We start from the raw sequence: 24,433 nt of genomic DNA on the forward strand, positions 1-24,433 counted from the left end.
CCTCTGAATGCCCAGGAGTTCGCTGAAACCTAAAGCACAGTGAATATTTTCACATGTTCAGGACACCTAGCATTTCTCATTTCCTGATGCTATTGGTAACAAGAGACCGTCTGAGAAGAAATTACAGAAAATATGGCCAACTAACCAAAGCTAGAATTCAGTTAATCAGTCTCTTGAAGAACTTTTAGTTTGTAAATTTTATTTTCAGGGCCTTAAAAATATGCTTTCATCATTACTTATTGGTTTAACATATTTGTGGCAGTTGCCTTTCAGCATATTTGAGTCAATACTAAGTCTTTTGGTTTTTCCTTGAAGTATAATTATCTGGAGAGTCTTTCTAAAAAACTGCCCAATTTTATAAGGAAAGATGAAGAAAATAGAAGCAAAACAGCTGTTCAAGATACATCTGATCATCATTTAGGTAATACATTAGTATAGTTCTTATTTACATTAAACCCTACTTAATAATACCTCTTGGAACCTAGTTAGTTCTTAGCACCTTTTGTCTTGGTCGTAATGAACACAGCCTACTAGGACCTGCATATTAGTTTTCATTCTCTGTATTTCAAATCAATCTGAAAGTATTTAGAAAACTTGGCTAATTTAAAAAAAAAAGGAATAATGAAAATTGTTGGGAAACACGGTATTCACATGGTCACTAAACATATACTAATTACAGTGAGTAAAATATAACCTTACAACTGAAGTTGTGGCATTTTTCACCTCAACTAAATACGCTAATTTCTACCAATAGTGGGACAACTTCACATTAGGTGCTTTCTCATGTGATGTGATATAAAGTGCATATGGAATTCATGTCGAAAATCCTTAACTTGAATCTAATCAAAAGGAAACAATCAGACAAATGTCTACCAGAATGTAGATATTCTATAAGACAATTGACCTGGGCTCTTTGTAGAAAAGGGCAATTATTCTAGCTTAATAAATAGTACATGTAACACATGAACTTTGGATCTTGGATTGTAAAAAAAAAAAATAGCTGTAAAAGACATTTTAGAGAAACTGCACAAGTTTGACTATGAGACTTTAGATTAGAGGTCGATGTGAAATTATTATTGATTTCTTAGGTGTAACAGTGGTGTGGATATGTAGGAGAATGTCCATATTCTCAGGAGATGCAGGCTGAAGAATTTTGGGATGAAATGAAACTTAATGCTTCTCTTTGATAAACTTAAGTATATTTAAATACCCAGATGATAGTTTTGCATAGCCTAAAGGAAACATCTAGTTGCAAACAGAGTTTGCAAATCCAAGATTAAGACTGAAACAATGACCTTTAAATGTGACAAGGACAAGTCAGGCATGGCCGGTTGATGGTACTTGTGTCAGACCTGCTGCACCCCAGGCAGGTAACAGCCATAATCAGAGGAAGGATAAACAGTGAAAGGAGGAGAGGCTGAGGAAGGCCTTTCAGCCACCACCCTGCAATCTGGTCCGCACACACAGAGAGTGTTTGCCTGCCCTGTCCTGGATATATTTCTTCAAAATTTATTTCATATGACACCCATTTCTTAAAGGTGTATATTTTCATAAAGAACTACATTTTCAGAAGTAATGAATGGATTTAATATCAGAAAACTATTTTTGAAAGTTACCTAATAGTGATTACCAGGTAAAGTAGAGACAGATTACTTGGTCTGTTCCTAATACAAGGAGGTGACAACTCTACTATTTGGTCTTAATGTCCACAAAGAACTAGCCAGCCCTCAGAGAGTGTGAACTCAGTACTACCATCCTGTTTGTTAATGGCAAACGTTGAATCACATTGGGAAGAATCTCTGTCTCTTAAATTCAGTCTTTCTCAATGCAGGGAGGGCATAGAACCGTTTGTGGTAAAACATGTTGTTTGATGTTTATTCATATAAGCATAGTAGTCATCATATCATTGCCCAGAATAACACTTTATAATGTTTGTTTGGGGTTTTTTAGATTCCAAGCCACCTACAGTCTCAGAAAAGGAATCCCCAAATATGCAAAAATCAGAGATTTTGGAGGACACTGCAAAGTCAACTAGCCAGAACCAAACTGAAAATTTAACAAAATCTACTGAAGGTATGTCAGTCATTTGTATTATCTCATTGTTTTTCAAAACTGAACATTATAACTTTTTGGAGTATTGCAGATGGTGCTGGGGGATGGGGTTTGTTTGGCAGTTATAGGAAAAAGTTCCATAGGGTCATGGATCCTGGAGCTATGAAGATTAGACTTCTTAGCACATCAAAATATCTCAAAAAATATTTTGAGAATGACTGTAAGTCCAAGATCAGAGGGAAGAAATTTACAAATGCTTTTTTTAGATTTGTTATTTTATTTCTTTATTTTATTTTATTTTATCCCTCATGGTTCTGACAGCTTATGTGGTTTATTAAGGGCAAAACACCTGGTAGCTTCTTGAGTAGCCAATAACCTGGTGGTTGGACATAGGTTTATTTATTATTTTGATTTTTTTGGTGGGAGAAGGGGACTCCTCAAGTGCTAGAAGAGAATCATAAGATGTATTCTCTTACACAGCATGTAAGCTTATTGGAGAGCGCAAATTGAAATACGGAACACTAGAGAATAATGTCTAGTTACAATGGAGTCACATTATATTGACTTCACTGGAGTTAACTAAATATGGTTATTCAAAAGAGGGAAAGAGAAAGAGACTAGTTAAACTTTTTGAGATAGTTTTGCTAACGCTTGATTCCTATGGACATTCTTCTCCCTGAATGTGAGAATCTGCATATGGGTCTCAGTTAACTTTTATAAAAAAAATGTTTTGCCAGATTTAGGTGAATTAAGAGAGTTAACCTACATGAGATTTTTTGCCTTCCTGGCTTCGAACTTTTTTAAGTTTTACTCATTGAGTGGATAATTCTCAATGCATTCTATGCCAGTCCTTATTCTAGGCATAAAAATATGACATTCAGATGCCAAAGTCTTATGGAGCTAATGCACTATAGGCAAACCTAAACAATAAGTAAGCAAACAAATAAGTCAGATAAGATCATATTATAATAAATATCATGACAGAATATAATAGTATAATGTATGGAGGGTGACTTGGGGAGAGGAGCAAAATTCCACTGGGAGATTAGAAGGCCTCTGTGTGAAGGGACATTTGAGCAGAGGCAAGAACAAGGAGTAAGCCATGCAAAGGTTAGGAAAGAGGAATATTGTGGGGAACAGCAAATATGAAGACCACAGGGGAAGGAACTAAAAATGACATATACTTAGAATATAATGAGCAAAGGAGGAAGTTGAAGCATGTGCAATCAGAGAGATGAGATCATGTAATGATGCACAGGGGCTTTTCAGTTGTATTCTAAGCATGATTTTATTCAGACAGCACTGTAAAATTTTGAGCAAGGGGTAATGTGGCTAATGTTAAAGACCACTCTGATATTTGTGAAGGATAAGTTTGGGGCAGGGAAGGGAAAGAGTGGGAAAAAGTTGGAAACAGGGGAAAAGCAACAGAAGTCTTACAGGTGAAAATTGCCTAAGACCTGGACTAAGTGGGTTGAGGTGCAGACAGTAAGAATCAAACTAACTGGAAACATATAATGAGGATGGACCCAATAGGATTTATGGTCAATTGATGTGGGTATAAGAAAAAAGAACTTAGACATCAAGGCTGATTTCTAAGTTAACTTGTGTAACCGGTTATGAGGGTATGTTAGTTAAAATATTTGACACCGACAACTTAAGAGGAAAGATTTATTTTGGCTCTTGGCTTCAGAGCTTTCAATCCTTGGTCAGATGGCTCTATTTTGAGGGCCTGAGTTTAGGCAGAAAATCATGGTGGAAGGGCATAGTGGAGAAAAGGTGCACACGTCATGAAAGCTGGGAAGCAGAGAGAAAGGACTGGGATCAAGAAACACCTTTCCAGGTCACACCCCCAGTGACCTACTTCCTTCAACCAGGGTTCCACTGCCTCACAATAATCCAGTCAGCTGTCAATGGATCAATCCATTGATGGGGTCTTCACGATCCAGTCACTTCCTAAAAGCCTTCCTCCTGAACTTTGCTGCATTGGGGACCAAGAATTCAACACAGGAATCTTTGGGGGAACAATTCATATACAAGTCATAAAATAAACCAAGAGATAATTTTTTAAATATATGCTTACTAGGGTACAATGATAACTTGAGAGCAAAGGAGAAGTTAATGATGCAGGAGAAGGAGATACCTAAGGAAGGTGAGAGAACATGGCATCTGGATAAAACCCTGAGGGGCACCTCATCCATAATGACAGTCCATAAGAGAGAGACAAATACATGTTTTGGATTGATAGGTTTGGTATTGGGAAGGTGAAAGAGTTCCTGTTTGATTGCAAAGGAGTGGGGGCAATTATAGTGTGAAAATAAAATAAGAAAGACTGATTGTGGAAGGTTGGACTCCTCATTCTCCCTCAATTTTAATACTATATTTTATGTGCAAGGAAGAGAAAAAAGTACCAAAGAATGTCATGTCAGCACTAAAAAATGTTCAGATTTTGTAGAATTGTGAATTTCAGATTTTGGATTACAGATGCCAAATCTGTATTATGTTAAAAGTAAAAAGATGAGTGCATTCAAAAGCTTGAAGACAGCAATGAACAGGAAATCAGCCTAAGTAGATGGGAGATTTTTTTTTTTTTTTGGATATTTGGTACTAGTACAAGATAAGTGTTTGGAAAGTAGAATAAAGTCAGAGGAGTTTGAAATATGCAAAATAAAATGGGTGTTCATCAATATTGGCTGTGATAATACTTCATGAAAAGGTCCCCAAGTTCTGAAGTGTCTGAAAACAGTCAGTCTTTGGGCCTGTGGACCACTGAGGCAGCTCTGCTTCAGGCTGCAGGCAGGGTGTGCTGGGGACAGTTCCCTGGCTCCTAGGGTCAATTGTGTTATCTCTTCCCAACAACGTGCTGTGTGTTATGACATTGAAAACTTGAGTCAGTCATGGTGAGAAATCAGCAAATGCTACAAATGCGCAAGTTATACAAACCAGGGCAGGTCCCCCAGAGAAATGGCTGTTAAACACTTAGCACATCACTGGCTGCAGATGAAGTTCAGATATATTCCAAGGGTGCCCCACTGAAAGAGCCACCACCATTTGGAAAAGCTGTCCTCAAAGCAGAGGGTCAAAGTTTAGAGAGGTAAGGAGAAATGTGTGCTGCCCCTCACAGCTTCGGCTCAGAACTGGCACACTGCCATCCACACACTCATTTGTTGGTCAAAGCAAAAAGTCCTGTGGCCAAGTTCACAGTTAATGGGGCAGAGAAATATACTCCACCTATAAGGAAGCCTTGCTCAGAGAGAAGTGAATTATTATGCATGAGTAATACAGTATGCCTTAACATGGTGACAGAAGCCCTGCAGCTCCATCAGTTGGGTCATGCTCTGCATCAGTATTCAGATGATATACGCACAACTAGCAAAGACCTGCCAGTTGTTCAACTATTAACAACTCTATTAGCCAGTGACCAGTCACTGCTTCAATACCCATCCCTGCATCTTTCCAGTCTCTGGTGAAGCCCTGAGTAGGCTCAGTGGAATAATAACCAATCTGCTTTATGGGAGGCAGCACAATATAGAGCAGGGATATGGTATGGGCTCTACCTGAATTCAAGCCTGCCTCCTTATATAATTTCTATGCAATACTGGGCATACTGTTTAACTGCGCTCGCTCTCTCTCTCTCTCTCTTGCATTTCATCTTCTGTATTGGGAAAGTAATGATATACACATGGGTATATACATGGACGGGTTGAAGGATGAAATTAGTTAATATATGTAAAATGCTTAGAGCAATATTTGACAAATAATGAACTCCATATCTGCATCTACTATTAGTAATAATAGTGTGAGCAAATAATTAGATTGTTAAAATTCATTCACAAAAAATAATATGAAACACATATTTTGTACAGAACAAATATGCTAAAGATACATCAAGCCATTTGAATGGTTGCCTATGTAGGAAATGGTGACCAAAAAGTATAAAGATATTAGAACATTGACCATTGAGGTTCATCCCCAGAGATTCTGCTTCTGTTTTGGTTGGGAACAGGGCCTATCTAGCCTGACGCCCAGGAATCTATTTTTTTAGAAGCAACCCAGGAGATGATGGTGGAGATAGGTTTGGGGCCATGTTGAGATTCACTGTCCAGTTCTGACCTTTATTATCATTTCTGGGACAAGTTATTTAATCCTCTGACCTTCAGTTGCCCTCATCTTTAAAAAAGTGATACTGCTGTTGTATTAACTAGAGCTTTTTCATTTTAAAGTGAACTTAAATTCACTTAATCAAAGGGGACTGGTGGTGGATTTATTGGTGTTCAAATGCAAACTACAGAAAAGTAGCTCTGGTGCCAGCACCATGTATGTTTGGACCTGGGCTCTTTGGCTTTCCATGAATATATGTCAGATTGCCCCTTTCTCTCCACTTCCTCCCTGCCTCCATCTCACCTCATCCCTATGCATCTGGATTTTTTTGTTTCTTTTTTCTTTCCAACAGAGGACAGGCCATTCCTATATGGCAGGGATCTAGAGGCCCAAGATCCCAATACTTCCAGATCCATAAACCAGAAGGAAAGATGAGATCAATGATGATCTGAAATCCAATTCTTATTTCAACCTCCTGAATAGCTGGAGCTATCTAAACAGCTGCAGCTGTGTGAATTATCTACTTTAGCTCACTCCTTCCTGTAACTGAGGAAAAGAACAAGTTGCCAAATTTAGAGAGCTGAGGATTTAATTTCCTGCCTTAATTTATCTGTAATTGCTTCATCAATTTTTAGAACTATAAATACTGTAGTAGCACCAAAGAAATTCTTAAGACTTTGTACCCATTGATTTTAAGAAATCTTTCAGAGTCGATATTTTTCTTGTGCTATGCCTGTTGGTTTAGTTGAAAGGACCCCCAAAGACCCAGACTTTAGTTCCTCATAGGCAAGTTACTTGAGTTCTTAGAATTTTATTTTTAAAAAGAGATGCTTAACAGCATCTTTCATGTCTATCTTATGGGGCTGTTGTGAGGACCAGTGTTAAGTCATACATGTAAAATGACTTAGTAAAATGTAATAAGAATTAAGAGAAATCTTTCTTTAAATAAGTTATTTAAGAAAAAAGAGTTTCCGAAGTTGGTTTATGTTCTTATATACTTCAAATTCTTAGAAATGTCAGGGTGGCATAATTTAAACTTCTTCTCTAACAGAATTAGAATCTTATACACCTGTGAAAATTCCAACCCAATCATTGCTGCAGGATGCTGCGGGACAAGCAAGGAAAGAAAAAGTGAAGTTACCTCATTATTTGATGAGTTCCAAACCCAAATCTCAACCTCTTACAAAGGTAAACCAGACACGGGGACATTTTCCCAGCATCAATCAGCATTTTAGGTAATTCTGATTGGTTCCAGTCGTTACTTTCAGCCACTGTGTCCTGCTATGTACCCCTTCTTACCATGAGAACCATTAGTTGTAGACATAAACTAAGGCAGGGTTTTGCTACATCTGGCTCATACATTCTCATAAGACAAGTTTAAAAAAAAACAGTTGTTAAATTACTAGTAGCTGAAATCAATTGTACTGGGAATACTCTCTTTGGGGACAACCAGTTTACTGCACACTGCTGGCTAATGGGATCATTGGCTACCCTTCTCGTGACTCAGAATAAAATTCAAATAACTTAGATGAGTACTAAGGCATGGCCTATTTGCTTCTTTACCCTCACAATCCCTCAAATTCACTTACTTCACCACATGGACTTCTCTTGGTTTCTTAGAACCACCAACCTCCTTCTTTACTTACAGCCTGTAAGATTAATTTTCCACCCGGCTCTAATAGGATGTCCTTAACCTTACTAATCAAGTTTTTTTTTTGTTGTTGTTGTTTCTTTTTTTTTTTTTAGTTGTGGATGGACACAATACCTTTGCTTTATTTATTTATTTTTATGTGGTGCTGAAGATCGAATCCAATGCTTCACACATGCTAGGCAAGCACTCTACCACTGAGCTACAGCCCCAGCTCACTCATCAAGTTCTAACAACTTTCATTTCTTTATTTCCATGACACACCATGGTCATTGCCATCACAGAATATATTGCAATGTATATAACTGATAGGAGTTTCTCAAACTTTAGTTGGCATATGAATTACCTGGGGCCCTTGTTAAAGATATAGATACTGACTCACTAGACCTTAATGTGGGGCCTGAAATGCTACAGTCCTAACAAATTCTCAGGAGATGTCATGCTGTTGACCTGGGAAGTAACAAGGCATAGACCAGTGGTGCTCTGTGCGATTACCTGAACAGCGCATTAGCCACACCTGCCAATGTGTACAAATGCAAATTCTTCATTTCACTGCAGACACACAGAATGAGAAACTCTGGGAGTGGGGTCAACAATTTTTCTTAATGAGTCCAGCAGGAGATTGAGAGGAACTGACATTTGTTAGGCCTGGCACAGAGGAAAGATCACAGACTTTAAAATCACACAAACCTGAGTTTAAAACATCACCACTTAACACTTGAGCAAATTATCTTTCAGTTCTATGAAAAAATAAATAAAATGATTATTCTTGTAGGGATACCATAAAGATTTGAGGAGCCTCCATAAATCTTCATTTCTTCTCCCAGCAAAACAGTTATTTTCCTCTGGTAGCAGGGATAAGAAAAATCTTGGAAACACCAGAGAAAACCATTTTATTAATTTTTCCTTGCTGCAAAGGTTCAAGATTCTGTTGGAGGAAAAGTGTATACATCCTCTATTGCATCTGCTGCCATTAATAATATGAAGTCATCCCCCTTTGGGTTCCATCTTCTCCCACCATCAGTGAAATTTGGAGTGCTTCAAGAAGGACACACCTATGCAACCACTGTAAAGCTCAAGAACGTTGGCGTGGACTTCTGCAGGTGAGGCCAAGGCACCAAGTGCCCTGTGCTGGCACTTGTCTGTCTTACTACATCAGGCAACATTGATTGAACTGTAACTGTGCCTTGAATCTTGAATCTTGACGTTTTCATTCAATCATTTACTCACTAATTTATCCATCCATCCATTCATTCATTCTTCAACAAATTAGTGTTTACCAAGATTCAACTACATGGTAGTTGCCCTCTATTAATCCTTATCCATACTTGGAAGCAACTCAAGTCCTGATCTACCCTAGCCAAAAAAAAAAAAAAAAAAAAAGTTATACAAGTGTTTCAATAACTACTATGCATAACTTGATATTGCATTTCTCAAATTAATCACCAACTATAATGTGTGAGTTAACATTTGTTTGCACTTGATATAAAATGTATATATTTAAAAATATAATGTTATGGGACACATATAAATAGTAAAATGAAAAAAACAGTGAAGCTGCCGCAGTCCGGCTGCAGCAAAATAACCGGGGACGGGGGGCGGGGGGGGGGGTGACGAACAACTTGTGTACGTTGGTACAGCAGGAGTAGGAGCCGTTTATTGTAGGACCGGAGCGATATTTATACATTCCACACAGCTTATCTTAATTAGCACAAACTAGATACATCAGTCAACCAATAAGGAATCTCTACACTTAATGGCTCGCTGGAGTTACTTCACAAACCACTCCCTCTGGTATTTTGCCAGGCACCATCCAGACTTGTTTTCTAACACAGCAAATTAACATATCCATTATCTCACATAGTTACCCTTATTTTTGTTTGTGGCAAGAGAAACTAAAATATACTCATTTAGCATGATTCCTGTATATAGTGTGATTACCTATAATCCTCATGGTGCACTTTGGATCACTAGATTTGTTAATCCCACGTATCTGCTCCTTTGTATCCTCTGCCTACATCTCCCCTTATCCCTCATTTCAGTCCTTGCTAACCTCTTATTTTCTATCATCGTACATTTGTGTTTTTTCTTTTCCAGATTCCACATATAAGTGAGATGATGTACTCTTTTTCCTTCTATGTCTGACTTCTTTCACTTGGCATAATGTCCTCTGGTTCATCTATGTTGTGGCAAATTGAAAGATCTCATTCTTTCCTAGGGCTGAATAATATTCCATTGTACCACTGTTTCTTTAACCATTATTAGTCAGTGGATACTTGGGTTATTTTTATATCTTAGCTATTGTGAATAATGCAGCAGTGAGTGTGGAGGTGTTCATTCCCATGTTTATGGGGTGGTGATTTCATTTGCTTTAGGTATTTGTTCAGAAGCAGGATTATTGGGTTGTCCAGTAGCTCTGATTTTAATTTCCTTAGCAGCATCCATTCTGTTCACGATGGCTGTTCTAGTCCTGCATTCCCACCAGGGGTATAACATTTTCCTCTTCTCCACACCCTCACTAACACTTGTTATCTTTCAACCTTTTGATAATAGTCATCCTGACAGGTGTGAGGTAAAATCTCATAATGGCTTTGATCTGCATTTCCCTGATGATGAATGAAGTTGGACATTTTTTTCATTTCATGGTTGGCTATTTCTGTACCTTCTTTAAAAAATGTGTATCCAAGTCTTTTGCCCGTTTTATGATCTTGTTATTAGTTTTTTCCACTGTTGAGTTGTATGAGCTATTAATCTGGGATATTAATCTCTCACCAGATGCATGGTTTGCAGATATTTCTTCCCACTTCATTTTCTTGATTCCATTTGCTGTGCAAAAGGTTTTTAGTATGATGTAGTTCCATTTATTTATTTTCCATCTTGTAACTTGGGCTTTTGGTGTGGTATCTCAAATAAATAAATAAGTAAATAAATAAATAATTGTGAAGATCAATGTCCAGTGCTTTTCCTTTATGTTCTCTTCTAAGGAGTTTCATAGTTTAAGATCATATAATTAAGTCTTCCATCCAATCTGAGTTGACTTCTGTATATAGTGTCATACAGGAGTCCAACTTCATTCTGCATGTACAAGTTGAGTTTTCTTAGCTCTATGTTTATTGAAGAGATTGTTCTGTCCCCCATTGTATCCTCTTTATGCTCTTGTCAAAAATTAATCAACTGTGTAGATTTGTATTTGTTTATGGGATCTGTATTCTGTTCTACTGTTCTATGTGTCTGCTTTTATGCCAGTACCATATTTAAATTTTGATTATTATAGCTCTGTAATTTAAAATCAGAACATGTGGTGCCTCTAATTTTATTTTATTTTATCAGAATTGTGCTGGCTATTCAGAGTCTTTAATGATTCCATTAAAAAATTGTAGTTTTATTTTTCCTATTTCTGTAAATACTGCCTTTGGGACTTTGATAGGGATTGTGCTGAATCTCTGTATTAGTTTGGGTGGTATAGACATTTTATCAATGTTAGTTCTTCCATACCATAAGCACAGGATATCTTTCCTTGTCTTCTTCAGTTTCTTTCATCAATGTTTTATAGTTTTCAGTGTTCCAATATTTTCTTGGCTAAATTTATTCCTAGGTTTGTTTCTGAATGGGGGAGTGGAGATAGGACTGTCTTCTTAATTTCTTTTTCAGTTAGGTTGTTATTTGTGTATAAAAATTCTGTTAATTTTTTCATATTGGTTTTGTATCCTGAAATTTTACTGAATTAATTTATTAGTTATAGCTTTTTATGGAATCTTTGGTGAATTTTTTTTACATATAGGACAATGTCATATGTAAACAGAAGATTTTGCTTCTTTTGGACATGGAGGCCTATTCTTTATTTTTCTTGTCTGATTGTTATTGCTAGTACCCTTTAGTTCTATGTTGAATAACAATGATGAGTGGGACTGGGTTGTGGCTTAGTGGTAGAGGGCTTACCTAGCATGCATAAGGCACTGGGGTCGATCCTCAGCACCAAATAAATACAAAATAAAGATATTTTTGTGTCCACCTAAAACTATAAAATAAATATTAAAAAAATGATGAGTGGACATTCTTGCCTTGTACTGTATCTCAGTGGCAGCTTTTTCCTGGTGATTATAATATTAGCTGTGGATTTTTCATAAGCATCCTTTATTATGTTGCAGAAGTTTTCATCTATATCTAACTATTCAGAGTCTTTAATTAAAGTATGCTGGAATCTGTCATATGCTTTATCTGTGTCAGTTGAGATGATAAATTCTTCCATTCTGTTAATATGAATATATCACATTGATTTGTGTACATTAAACCAACCTTGCATGCCAGGGACAAATCACACTTAGTCATGACGTGCAACATTTTTGATATATTGCTGGATTCAATTTCTAATGTTCATAAAATACTAGTAATTTTTGCATCAATGTTTATTAGAGAAGTTGGCCTTTAGTTTTCTTTTCTTGTGATATCTTTTTCTGGCTTAAGATCAAAGAAATGATTACTTCACAAAATATGTTTGGAGACAATCTTTCTAACTGTGTTTTTCAACAGTTTTTAAAGTATTGCTATTAATTCTACTTTAAATGTTTGGTAGGATTTAGCTGTGAAGCTAGCTACTTCCTTGGCTTTTCCATCTTGGGAGGTTTTTGTGTATTTATTAAATTTCTTTATTTGCTATTGGTCTGCTCAGGATATCTATTTCTTGATGACTCCATTTTGGTGGTTATATTTTCTAGTAATTCATCCAATTCCTGTAAGTTGTCCAACTTGTTGGCATATAATTGCTCATGATAGTCTGTCACGAATATCTCTATTTCTAACCTGTTATAATTTGCTTTGCTTCTTAAAAAATTTGACTCTTTTCCCTTTTGTTCTTTGTCTAGCAGAGAGTTTTTCAATTTTGCTTATTGTTTTCAAAAACACACCTCTTAGTTTTATTCTGTTTCCTATTCTCTAGTTGATTTATTTCTGTTCTGATTTTATTATTTCCTTCCTTTGCTAATTTGGAGTTTAGTTTGTTCTTTTTCTAGGTTCTTGAAATGTAATTTTAGACCATTTATTTGGAATCCTTCCTTTTTAAAAAATATTTTTTTAGTTGTAGTTGGACACTATGCCTTTATTTTATTTATTTTTATGTGGTGCTGAGGATCAAACCCAGCGCCTTGCATGTGCTAGATGAGCACTTTACTGCTTAACCACATCCCCAGCCCCTGAATCCTTCCTTTTTAATGTAGGCATTTATTGTGCTACAGATCCTTCTTAGAAATTTTTTCACTGTACTTTATAGGTTGTGCTTCCATTCTCATTTATCTCAAGATGTTTTCTAATTTCTTCTTTGATTTTTTCTTTGACTTATTTGTTGTTCAGGAGCAAATTGTTTAATTTCAACATTAGTGAATTTTTCAAGATTCCTCCTGTTATTGATTTATAGTTTCATACCATTGTGATCTGAAGTGATACAGATATTATTTCAATCTTAAATTTGTTAAGATTTGTTTTGTGACCTAATATATGGTCTATCCTGGAGAGTGTTCCTGTGTGCAGAAGAAAAATCTGTCTTATGTTGAATAGAAATTTTAGTAAACATCTGTTTAGTTCCCTTTGGTGGAAAGTTTAATTCAAGTCAAGAATTTCCTTATTAATTTTTTTCCTGGTTGATCTATTCATTGTATAAAGTGGGGTATTGAATTACCCTCATATTGTATTGCCATTTATTTCTCTCTTATTTTAGTATTATTTTCTTTGTGTATTTAGGTGATCCAATGTTAGCTGCAAATATATTTATAATTGTTATTTGTCTTGTTGATGAATTAACCCTTTTATTGTTAAAAAATGACTATTTTTCTCTTGTGACAGTTTTTGACTTGAAGTCTATTTTATCAAATATAAGCAAAGCCTCCTCTGCTGTCTCTTTGTGTGTGTGTTGGGGGTGCGGGTGCTGGGGATTGAGCTCAGGGGCACTTTGCCTCTGAGCTACATCCCCAGCCCTTTTTATTTTTAAAACAAGGTCTCACTAAGTTGCTGAAGTTGCCTTTGAAGTAAGGGTCTTGCTAAGTTGCTGAAGTTGCCTTTGAAGTAGGGTCTTGCTAAGTGCTGAAGTTGCCCCTGAACTTGTGATATTTCTGTCTTAGCTTCCTGAGTAGCTGAAATTACAGGCAAATGTCACTGCATCCAGCTTTTGTTTACCATTCACAAGGAATATCTTTCTCCATCCTTCCACTTTCAGCCTATTTGTATCTGTAAAGCTTAAGTGGGTCTCTTGTTCTTGTAGGATAACATTTAGTTAGATATTTTTTTCCTTTTTATCCACACAGTCATTCTGTATCTTTTCAATTGAAAATTTAATCCAGTTACATGCAAAGTTATTACTGATAGTTAGCAACTTTCTATTATCTTACTATTATTTGTTTTCTGGTTGTTTTGTACCTCTTTTGTTCCTTCTTGCTCTCTTGTTGTCTGCCTTGATGATTGTAAATTTCTGTAGGGTTAAGCTTTGATTTCTTTCCCTCTATCATTTGTATACCTGCTATGATTTTTGTTGTTATTGTTGTTGTTTTGTTTTGTGGTTATCACGAGGCTTGCATAAACATTAGTTATAATCTGTTTTAAGATGATTACAACTTCACTTCTGATGTATACAAAAATTCTAGATTTTTAACTTCTTTCCACATGTTCTTGAAATTAATTTGCATTTTTATCTTATATATTTCTTCACAACACATTGTACTTTATTTTTTGCCAATTTAACTTTTAACCTTCATATCAAAGATCTATGTAGTTTATATATCACCATTATAATATCCAAGAATTCTGGATATAATATATATTTACTTTACCAGTAATTTTTATAGTTGCATATGTATAGTTGCATCATGATAGTAATTTTTTATCCTTTTGTGTCTGCTTGAAAAAATTCCTTAAGCATTCTTGTAAGGCAGGTCCAGTGGTAATGAATTCCCTCAAATTTTGCTTGTATATAAAATAACTTATTTCTCTATTTCTTCTAAGGATTTCTTTGCTGGCAATAGTATTCTTGGTTGGTAGATTTTTCCTTTCAGCACTATAAATATATCATCTCATTCTTTCTTGGCATACAGGGTTTCTTCTGAGAAACTTGCCAGTAGTCTAATGGGAATTTTCTTATATGTAACTTGATAATTTTATCTTCCTGCCTTTAAAAACACTGTCTTCAACTTTGAAAAAATCGACTTTGTTCATTATATTATTTCTGAATAATTGAAGCAAAAAGGGAAAAACCCAAATCGTTAGGGACATTTTAGTTATAAAGATCTGACTTAGAATTAATAACAAATCACTAACTCACAGCCTGCAGACACACTTGAAAACATACTCTACCTGGCATTTGATGACAAGAAAATGTCAGTTTTTCATTTCCAGGTCAAAACGAATAGAATGTTAGAACCTGAAGTGAGCTTAGAGACTATTACTCAGGAAGAAACTGAGCAACTTGTTTTAAGGTCTTGTAGGTTAGAGGAAGCTGGACCTCAGACCTCCTGAGCATGAGGTCATTGCTGTCTGTACCTCCACCAGTGTGAAGGTACTCCACTTCATTAACATAGGTGTCGTCACCAGTTTCACGAGGGATTTCAGTTCTTTTCATTGCATCAGTATACCATGTATCTGTGTCAAGATCACTCCTAGTTACAAAATGTCCTCTATTTTGAATCGAGTATAAAGTGTACAAGGGAGTGTTGTTTTTTTTTTTAATAAAATTTGAATAAAGATTTCAATTTCAGCATTATTATAATGGAAAGCTCTTTAAGAATGTTTGGGATTCTAGATTCAGGATTGTAAATCAAATAGAGAAGCATAATGAAACCATCCAGTTTGAAAGATCACTGTCACCTTTTAGCTGAAGCAAATCCCGAATACTAGAAATAATGTTTGCTTTTCTAGGAAAACAACCTGATGAGAGACTCAGGCCACCAGTTCAGATATTATTGTGTTCTGTTGTTGTTTGTTAGGTTGTTGCCAACAAAGTATGTGGGGAGAGATACAGTTAACTTCAAACTAATAAAACTCATCCATGCAGATCCTCTCTCCAGTACAGAATTCTAGTTTTAGAGATTTACTTCCACAGGTTGTTAAATTCAGCCATGATGGAACGGACAGCAAAGTGGATGGCAGAAGTGGGGTTGGGATCAGTGTGGAGGCAGGATCTCGTTGGCGTTTTAATTTACTCCCCCGTCTTTAACCTTCATGCGGAACCCACAAACCACAGGAAAGGAAAGAGATCAATAAGCACCATTGGTGAGCACAGAGCTTTCCAAGTTCTTCAACCTTTTCTGAGCCCTTTCTGTTTCTCCTCTCCTGGAACATGCAAACCCTATTTCCAAGACAGAGTAAGACTTGCTCCCATGCTCCACTGCTTTCCAAAAGAGCCTTTATTCTTCAGCTTAATGATCTGGCTGCCAGCATTTGCACTCACCCTGGCAGCTACGCTGAAATGCACACACTAGCCAAACACTCACAACACTCTGTCCAGGCCCATGCTGCTCATCAGCTACAATAACAAAAGGTGGAAACTCAGGTTGGAGTCCATTGAATGTTGATGAAACCTGCCGGAAAGGCAGTTGTGAAATGGGCCCCAAATTCTCCTCCCAACTGAATATTATGGTTGTTTTTCTAATGCTATGGACCCCTGACTCCTGTGTAACAAATATTAACACCTCCTTGGTTGTATAACATCCCAGTTAATTGCTCACATTTTTCATTATAGCATACATTTATTTCCATCTTTCTTCCTCGTAGGTTTAGAGTGAAACAGCCCGCACCCAGTACTGGACTGAAAGTGACTTACAAACCTGGGCCTGTAAGTCTTATTATGTGTTATCTGTTGTACATGTGTGCACACACCTGTGGATTTCTGTGTTCCCAGTGAAGTGACCTTTTAAACCATTCTACCCATTCAGTTTTAACCAGGTATAATTTTTCTACTATCATAAGCAAAACATTCCTACTATTGATAAAATATGTGGCATGATATCATTTGTTTCCTTTAAGCACCAAGGGAAAGATCCTGTGTTAAGCAGAGTTAAACTTCTAGTTACGGAAACATTTCTGAAGCTCCCCTCACTTGCTCAAGGAGTATGGTTATGTACATTTATGTATGAAGACTAATTTCAAAGTTAAACTTAAAATTCAATTCTTCTGCAAAGTGAAAAATCCTTCAGAAAAACCAGTAATTATTCTATTGTGTTTTACACAAGTCTGGTTTGCTCTCTTGGTTTTTGCCAGAGAATATTTTTTAATGCCATATTAAGAAATGGGTAGCTATTCATCAGCAGATTCAGTTCTCCAAAGTTCTCTGAAAAAAACGCATTTGATAACTTGTTCTGACTTTGATACATTCCCCCAAATGAGATGTTTAGTGACAAGTATATTAATGATATATTGTCACTTATTTTAACTTCTTTTTTTTTTTGGAGGGGGGGGTTGATGGGGATTGAACCCAGGGTCTTGTGCATGCAAGGCAAGCACTCCACCAACTGAGCTATATCCCTACCCACTTATTTTAAATTCTAATTTCAGAAATATGGTATATTGTAAACAAAAGTTCATCACTAAGTATAATAAAATCATGCCTCCAGGTTGGTTAGTGCATCATTTGGCTGCTTTAACATCCCTTTCTTCTCACTCAGTAAACTGAGCTCCTCCCATATGACACTGATAGTGCTTGGGTGCAGAGGATGTTAAAAATGAGGTTCACACTGTAATCTCAGTGGCTAGGGAGGCTGAGGCAAGAGGATCACAACTTCAAAGCCAGCCTCAGCAATTTAGCAAGGCCCTATGCAACTCAACAAGACCCTGTTTCTAAAAAAACAATAACAAAAATAAATAAAAATAAAAAGAGGTTGGGGATGTTGTTCAGTGGTTAAGTGTTCCTGAATTCAATCCCTGATACTCTTTTTTTTTTTTTTTTTTTTTTGTAAGACACACAGAGAGCTTACAGAGCCAGGCACATGGCAGGTACTCAAGGTGCATATGATTAGGTGATAGAATGAAGTAGGAAATCTGGTAAATATACGAGCCATTTATCACAGATGGGACTATAAACTTAGGCTCAGAAGAGCAGTTAGCAAGGGTATCTGGGACTGTAACAAGTACACAATGCTCCCTGGGTCTCCATCTCTTAAAGCAGCAGAGTTATTATTCCCTCACATAGATGGGTCAGTCTGGTATAGTACAAAGTCCATTGGCTTCTTGACTATACCCCCAAGAATGCTGATGTTGTTAGTTAATGCTATGAGCCTTTTCCTTATCTGTCAACGAGGAAGTTTAGAACAGTCTTAGCCCACTTCTACCTCTGTTATCTCATATTCAACAGAAAAACAGCATTACATAGGATGAAACTCCAAATAAAAGTACTGTGTTGAGACTAAGTCCACAAATTCATGAGTGCCTCTCTGAAATAATTCATCACTGTATTATGTTAAGATTTCAGAATCTTCACAACAAAAAGCAAAACAAAAATCAAAGCAAATCCTCTTTCATGTTCTGAGAAGTTAGTAAATCTCATTTTAATCTAAAGTAGGAATTATGCCAAAAGCTGAAATGACTGTTGGATCAACCTTTATAAATAATAAAAACCCAGGGTGTATTCTTTGAAGCCCACTCTATATTGTTAAGATTTTTTTCTAGTTTGTTTTTTTTTTTTTTCATTTCTTTTTGACAGTAAGTTTTGGCTCTAGCAAAAAATATAATCTATAGACTTCACCATATGTAAATCTAACCACTGTTCAGCTTGGTTAGTCGCCAACTTTAAATGAGTATGCTCAAAGCTTGGGTAAACCTGTGTGATGGCAATATTCCAGCTCGCCTCATGCTGAATTTCGTCATTACCCAGCCCTGTTTTGATTTTTGGGCTTGGAGAACTGAGGGTCTGATTCTCAGGAACGGAGCTGTTGGATCCCCTCCAGTATGCATATATGCACATTGTTGAAAAAACTGAAACATTTTTCAATTCTATTATTTATAAAACTATATTGAAAAAATTTCATTTGTATCTAATTGCTTTCCATGTGGTAGTTTCTGATTTATTTATTTTTTTCCAGATAACTGTTCCCAAGTCTGCTTTTTAACTCACCTCCTGGAGAGGCAGCTAAGAAACATAAACAGCTCTTTCTTTCCTGGCTAGTATTCTTTTCAAGGAAAAGGCAAGAAGCCCATGCCTTGCTGTGTTTCTACTTCTTTATGTATCAGGTTTCTTTTCTGTTGGTACAAGCCTCCTCCATGTAGCTTTCAAATCTAAGTAATTTTGCATTTAAACTAATTCTGTCTCCCTCTACTGGCTTTGTCACTTTACACATCCTGTATTAGGAACACTAGGACCAAGGCACTGGGTAGGAATGTTAGAGAATTCACCTATTCTCTTTGATTCATCTTAAGATTACATTTATAGTTATCTTAAATTAATCTCCACTTCAAGGATGCCAAGAAATAAAAAAAAAAAATCTCAATTAATATTCAAGAAATAGCACAATTGTGGGTATTGCAGAAGTTTGCCTTTAGTGTCACTTCTAATACCCTGGCATTTAGTTTCCTTATGATTTTTCCCCAGATTTACCCCTTGAAAAATTTATTCTGGGTCCCATTTACTCAATTCTACCTAATCCTAGAAAATTATTTTGCTAAATGCTTAGAACACTATAATTAATTTAGTGCCAAATTTAGAAATAAGAAAATTGAAGATGAGAGTTTAAGTAACTTGCCTAAATTAGGTAAAAATCAGGATTTGAACTCGGTGTGTGTCTACTGCTACAGCTACATTTATCTTATAGGTGGCAGCTGGTTTGCAGGCAGAGCTGAAGGTGGAGCTGTTTGCCATGGCTATTGGAGAGGAGGGTGCCAAGGGATCAGCACACATCTCTCACAATATTGAGATTATGACTGAGCATGATGTTCTGTTCTTACCTGTGGAAGCAAATATCCTTTAAAGATCAATCTGGGTAATCATACATAGTGTAGAGATTACATAGGAGTGAGAAAAACATGGATGTCAAAATGTGTCTCCATATCTTCATTAGTTCTACATATAAAATTATATTTAAATTTCTTAGGACATAGACTGTGTCTTCATTCATTTTTTTAAAGGATCCATCCAAATTGAAGATACCTGATATACAGTATATTAGAAGTAAATACAAGTTGAATGAATGCCAGTGTTATTGACTATCTATGGAATATCAGACAATCAAAATAAATCTTTCATCTAAAACAACGTAATCTCATGGGGCAGGGGCAGAAGATATACAGGTGGGATTTTCACTGAATCATACAGGCATTCCTTCATATTGGTGTCTCTAGCCACATTAATATCACACAAGTACCTAGTTTAGTTTATGTACAAATGGAAAATCGTACACCACTTTTTAAAATTATATAACACAGTCGCAAAAATGAAGTCAAATAGTAACAAACAAGAAGGGCGGAAATCCTTGCCTTTATGTAACTTAGGACAGATGATACACAAAATAAGTAAAATGTGGCCTATGATTCAAACAAGGACAGTGAAGAAAAATATAAAGTAGGATGTAGTAGAGAGTGTTGAGAGGTTTACAATTAAAATAGGATGGTTTTATTTTTAGTTGTAGACAGACATAATACCTTTATTTATTTTTATGTGGTACTGAGGATGGAACCCAGTGCCTCACGTGTGCCAGGCAAGCACTCTAGCACTAAGCTACAGCCCCAGCCTGGTTTTTTTCTTTTCTTTTTTCTTTTTTTTCATCTTTATTAATGATTAGGCTCTTCTATTGTGATAGAAGGAAAATAACCAAAGAACTGGTTTTTCCTTCTAGGAATTAAATCTTACCCTGTCCCCATAGGTTATTAAATACTGATCCTAAGTACCTGAATTGCTGTTGCTGATGATAGCAAGGAAATTTATGCCAATAAGTTTTCCATTTCCTTGCTCAGAGTAGAACCATTTATCAATTAGGCACAGATCGATGGGGAAGGAATAGGGAGGTTTTCTAAGATCTTTTATCTACTTCCAAAGTCAATGATAGTTTATAGCCCATTTCCCAAGCAAGACCTCTTCCCGCCAAATAAAGCATGAAATTTGGATGCTGATGTTGTTTGGAGCATGATTATAGTGATGGCACCTTGCCAGTCACAGTTTGGCAAGAAGTGTACATAGGGGAGAACAGAAGACACTCTTAAAATATTGATATCCATCTTCTAACCTCTAACCTCTAACCACGTTCATGTAGAATTTGTACTAGAGAGAAGAGTACCTAAAATTGAGCTGGTTGGTGTTGCTAGAAATAAATAAGACTCTTATGATTTGAAAATGTTATTTGGGTTTGTATATACAAAAAAAAAAAAAAACTTAGTCATGAAAATTATAGTCCTTAATGAGTATTTTACCAGTTGTAACAAGCAAGTACTATGATAATCGACCAAAAGATTTTCCCCAGGGAAAAGAAAATCCCATGGTCCAGAAGACTTCTACAATTCCGTCCTCTACACTTGGTGTCTTCATGTCTCGTAAAGTTTCTCCATATTAGGTCCAGTAAGTAATAAGTGGGGATTTGATTTGTCAAACATTCAAATTTGAGGCCACATACTTCAGTTTGTTCTCTTCTTCTTAGAGCCACAAACCAAGAAACCACTTAACCTCATTGAATGAAAATATTTGTATTCAATAATTATAATAGTTACCCTTTTATATATTATCAAATTCAATCTTCAATAAGATAGGTTTTCTTTTCCTATTTTATGAGGAAACAGGCCTGATAATCTTAAGTGGAAGTAAAAATCTAACATTTTTTGTGAGTCTATAGTTCATTCTTGTAAGTACTACATTCATTGCATATGATAAGTTGATCATACTTTCCAAAAAGCACCTAGGCACCCTTTTTTGGAATCAAGAATTTACAATTAAGCCAATGATTTTCAAATTTTGTAGGCTCAGGATTCTTTTTATATTCTTAAATCTATTGAGGATTTCAAAAAGCTTTTTTGTATGTGGGTAAAACCTAACAATATTTACCAAACTAAGATTAAAACTGGAAAAATTTAGAACTAGAAAAAAATAAACCAGTATATTAAAATACATATTTTTAATAGAATAACTTCTCCAAATCAAAGATTAAATGAGTGGATTTTTTAAAAAACAATTTTGCAAGTCTCTTGAACATTTGGCTTAATAGAACATAGCAGATTCTCACATCTGCATTGTATTCAGTCTGTTACCATATCACACCATAAAGCCTCTGAAAAACTCTACCTCATACCTTTCCAGTAAAACTAGGAATCAAATTTCCAGCTTCCAAATTACAATGGTATGGGACAAGCGTAAGATAGACATCCCCATCCCAAGAGAGAAAATGGTCTAAAGCAATCTTGCGATCCAGTAGGGAAAATTTCATTAGGTTTCAAGGACAGAGAATAAACACCTGTGGCACTACCTGCCCTCTGTGCCAATGGAGGCTCCACCAATGCCATCCTCCAGGACTCTCCATCAGATCTGCCCTCTTGGCCCTTGGCAGCAGTTCTACTCTATGGGCAGCCTGCTTCCTGCTCACAGAATTAGAGAAGCTGAATAGCTTTTCTTCACTTTGCCCCATCTCTGTCTCCTTAAGAACTGTTATATCAGTTTATGCTGATATAAAATATCCCCCAAACCAACAGTCTTCCATGGATATCAAGGGGTCTATACCAAGTAAGACATCACAGTTCTCCAGATTCTTCCTGGATGATCTCTATTCCTAGTTTCTATTCCTGGATTCTGCTGAGTTGGTTGATTGGATCCATGGTCGAATGCCTACTTTCTATAGCAGGTTTTTCATCCCCGTGTCTAGTGATTTCTCCAGAATATACCATTGCGTCTTTTGCAATATGGAAAGGGAGAGGCTATGAATTTTCCAAATAATCATATTCTGATCCCTTTCTGCTGAACAGTTGTCCCCTTTATTTTTACACAAGAGGCAAGAAATCAGGTCACACCTTCCATATTTTGCTTGTGAATTTCAGCTAAATATCCAAATTCATTTGTAAGTTCTATTTTCTAGCCAACAGTAGAACACTGAATTTGGCTGTTTTCTGTCACTTTCCAATAAGGATCACCTTTCCTTCAGTATTCAATCCAACACCATGTTCCCTATTTTTGGCTGAGGTCTCATCAGAAGCACCTACGATGTTCATATTTTTACCAACATTATTCATAACAACATACGAATCCAAGATGATTATTTTCTACAGTACTCACCTCCTTTAGAGATCTCACCAGAATTGCCCTTGGCGTCCACATTACTACCAAAAGGCTCTTGTAAGGCCATCCAGATTTTTTTTGTACCATGTCACTCAGAATTCTTCTAGCTCCTACCCAGGAACAAACTCAAGTCACTTCACTATTTTTAGGTATTTGTTATGCAGCAGCATTCCACTTCCTGATAGCAAAATCTGCACTTTCCTTGCGCTACATTAACAAATGACCACAAACTGGGTAGTTTAAAACAACAGATCCTATTCTCTTGCAGTTTGGGCTAGAGGTCAGAAACAAGGCTTTGGCAGGGTTGGTTCCTTCTAAAGGTTCTGAGGGAGAATTTGTTCTAAGTCTCTCCTAGCTTCTAATAGTAGTCAGCAAGGAGTCCTTGATGCTCCTTGGCTTATGATTACATCATTCCAATCCCAAACTCTTCCACTATCACATCAACTCCTCCCTCTATATCTTCACATGGCATTCTTATGAGTCACTGAATTTAAGGACCCGTTTTCTCTAATCCAGTCTGATCTCATCTTAACTAATTACATTTGTAAGGACCCTATATCCCAATATGGTCACATTCATAGGACTGAGGTGGACACAAGTGTCCAGAGGACATTATTCAACCCAGTACACAGTTTAATACTGTAGTCTTGGCCTTCACTATGGGAACCAAAGAATTAAGGCATGGTTGATTTCAATTGTGGTCTATGACTTTCAGCAGTCAGCCCAAAAATAAAGCAGTAAAATTAGCATCTCTAGCTGGATAAGTCTTATTCTGTTGAACAGCTTTCAAATAAAAAGATTCAAAAGTTCTATTGGCAGGAACTTAAAAGTAATTTCATGAATACTCCTAAAGGAAGAAATATCTTATGCCTTAATGCCACTATGTGTATATTAACAGTTAATGTGATTAAAATGATGCAGTAACAACAGTGACATTATTTCCTTTAAGTACCTCTCAAAAACTCTTGAGTAGGCACTATTAAACCCACTTCATAAAGTAACAATCTGAAAGATAGTTTGCTCTATAGAAGCTGTATTAGTTGTCTGTTACTACTTAACAAATTACCCAAAACTTAATGGCTCAAAACAGGAAATTACTTATATCACACAGCTTCTGTAAGTAAAGAATCCAGATCCCTGCAGTTGGGATGCTTTGGCTCAACTGAGGTGAATCTGCCTTCAAGCTTACTCAAGTAAATACAGTGAATTCAGTTTCTTGCAGGCTCTTAAGACTGAGGGCTTCATTTCCTCACTAGATACTGTCTGTAGTTCCCCTGCAGTTCATTGCATGTAGGCCTCTCTTTAGGGCATTTTTGACTCATAACACATAAAGCAAGCAAGAAGACCCTAAGAAAATGTGGGAAAGGCAGAGTTCAGTGTTTTGTAATCTAATCTTGGGTGAGATATCCATTACATTT

General features: G+C 36.3%; 1 protein-coding gene across 1 annotated transcript in view; it reads left to right on the plus strand.

Moving 5' to 3' along the window:
* The window catches only part of Spag17 (sperm associated antigen 17), a 194,555-nt gene extending 173,246 nt beyond the window's left edge, over nt 1–21,309 (plus strand). The window contains exons 43-49 of the mRNA XM_076861963.1: nt 316–421; nt 1,951–2,073; nt 7,202–7,338; nt 8,717–8,901; nt 16,550–16,610; nt 19,579–19,723; nt 21,170–21,309. Coding sequence (XP_076718078.1) covers nt 316–421; nt 1,951–2,073; nt 7,202–7,338; nt 8,717–8,901; nt 16,550–16,610; nt 19,579–19,723; nt 21,170–21,309 — 897 coding nt within the window. The remainder of the gene's footprint in view (nt 1–315; nt 422–1,950; nt 2,074–7,201; nt 7,339–8,716; nt 8,902–16,549; nt 16,611–19,578; nt 19,724–21,169) is intronic.
* Nucleotides 21,310–24,433: the final 3,124 nt, after the last annotated feature.

This window comes from Callospermophilus lateralis, chromosome 7, assembly GCF_048772815.1.
Source record: "Callospermophilus lateralis isolate mCalLat2 chromosome 7, mCalLat2.hap1, whole genome shotgun sequence".
Lineage (NCBI taxonomy): Eukaryota > Metazoa > Chordata > Mammalia > Rodentia > Sciuridae > Callospermophilus > Callospermophilus lateralis.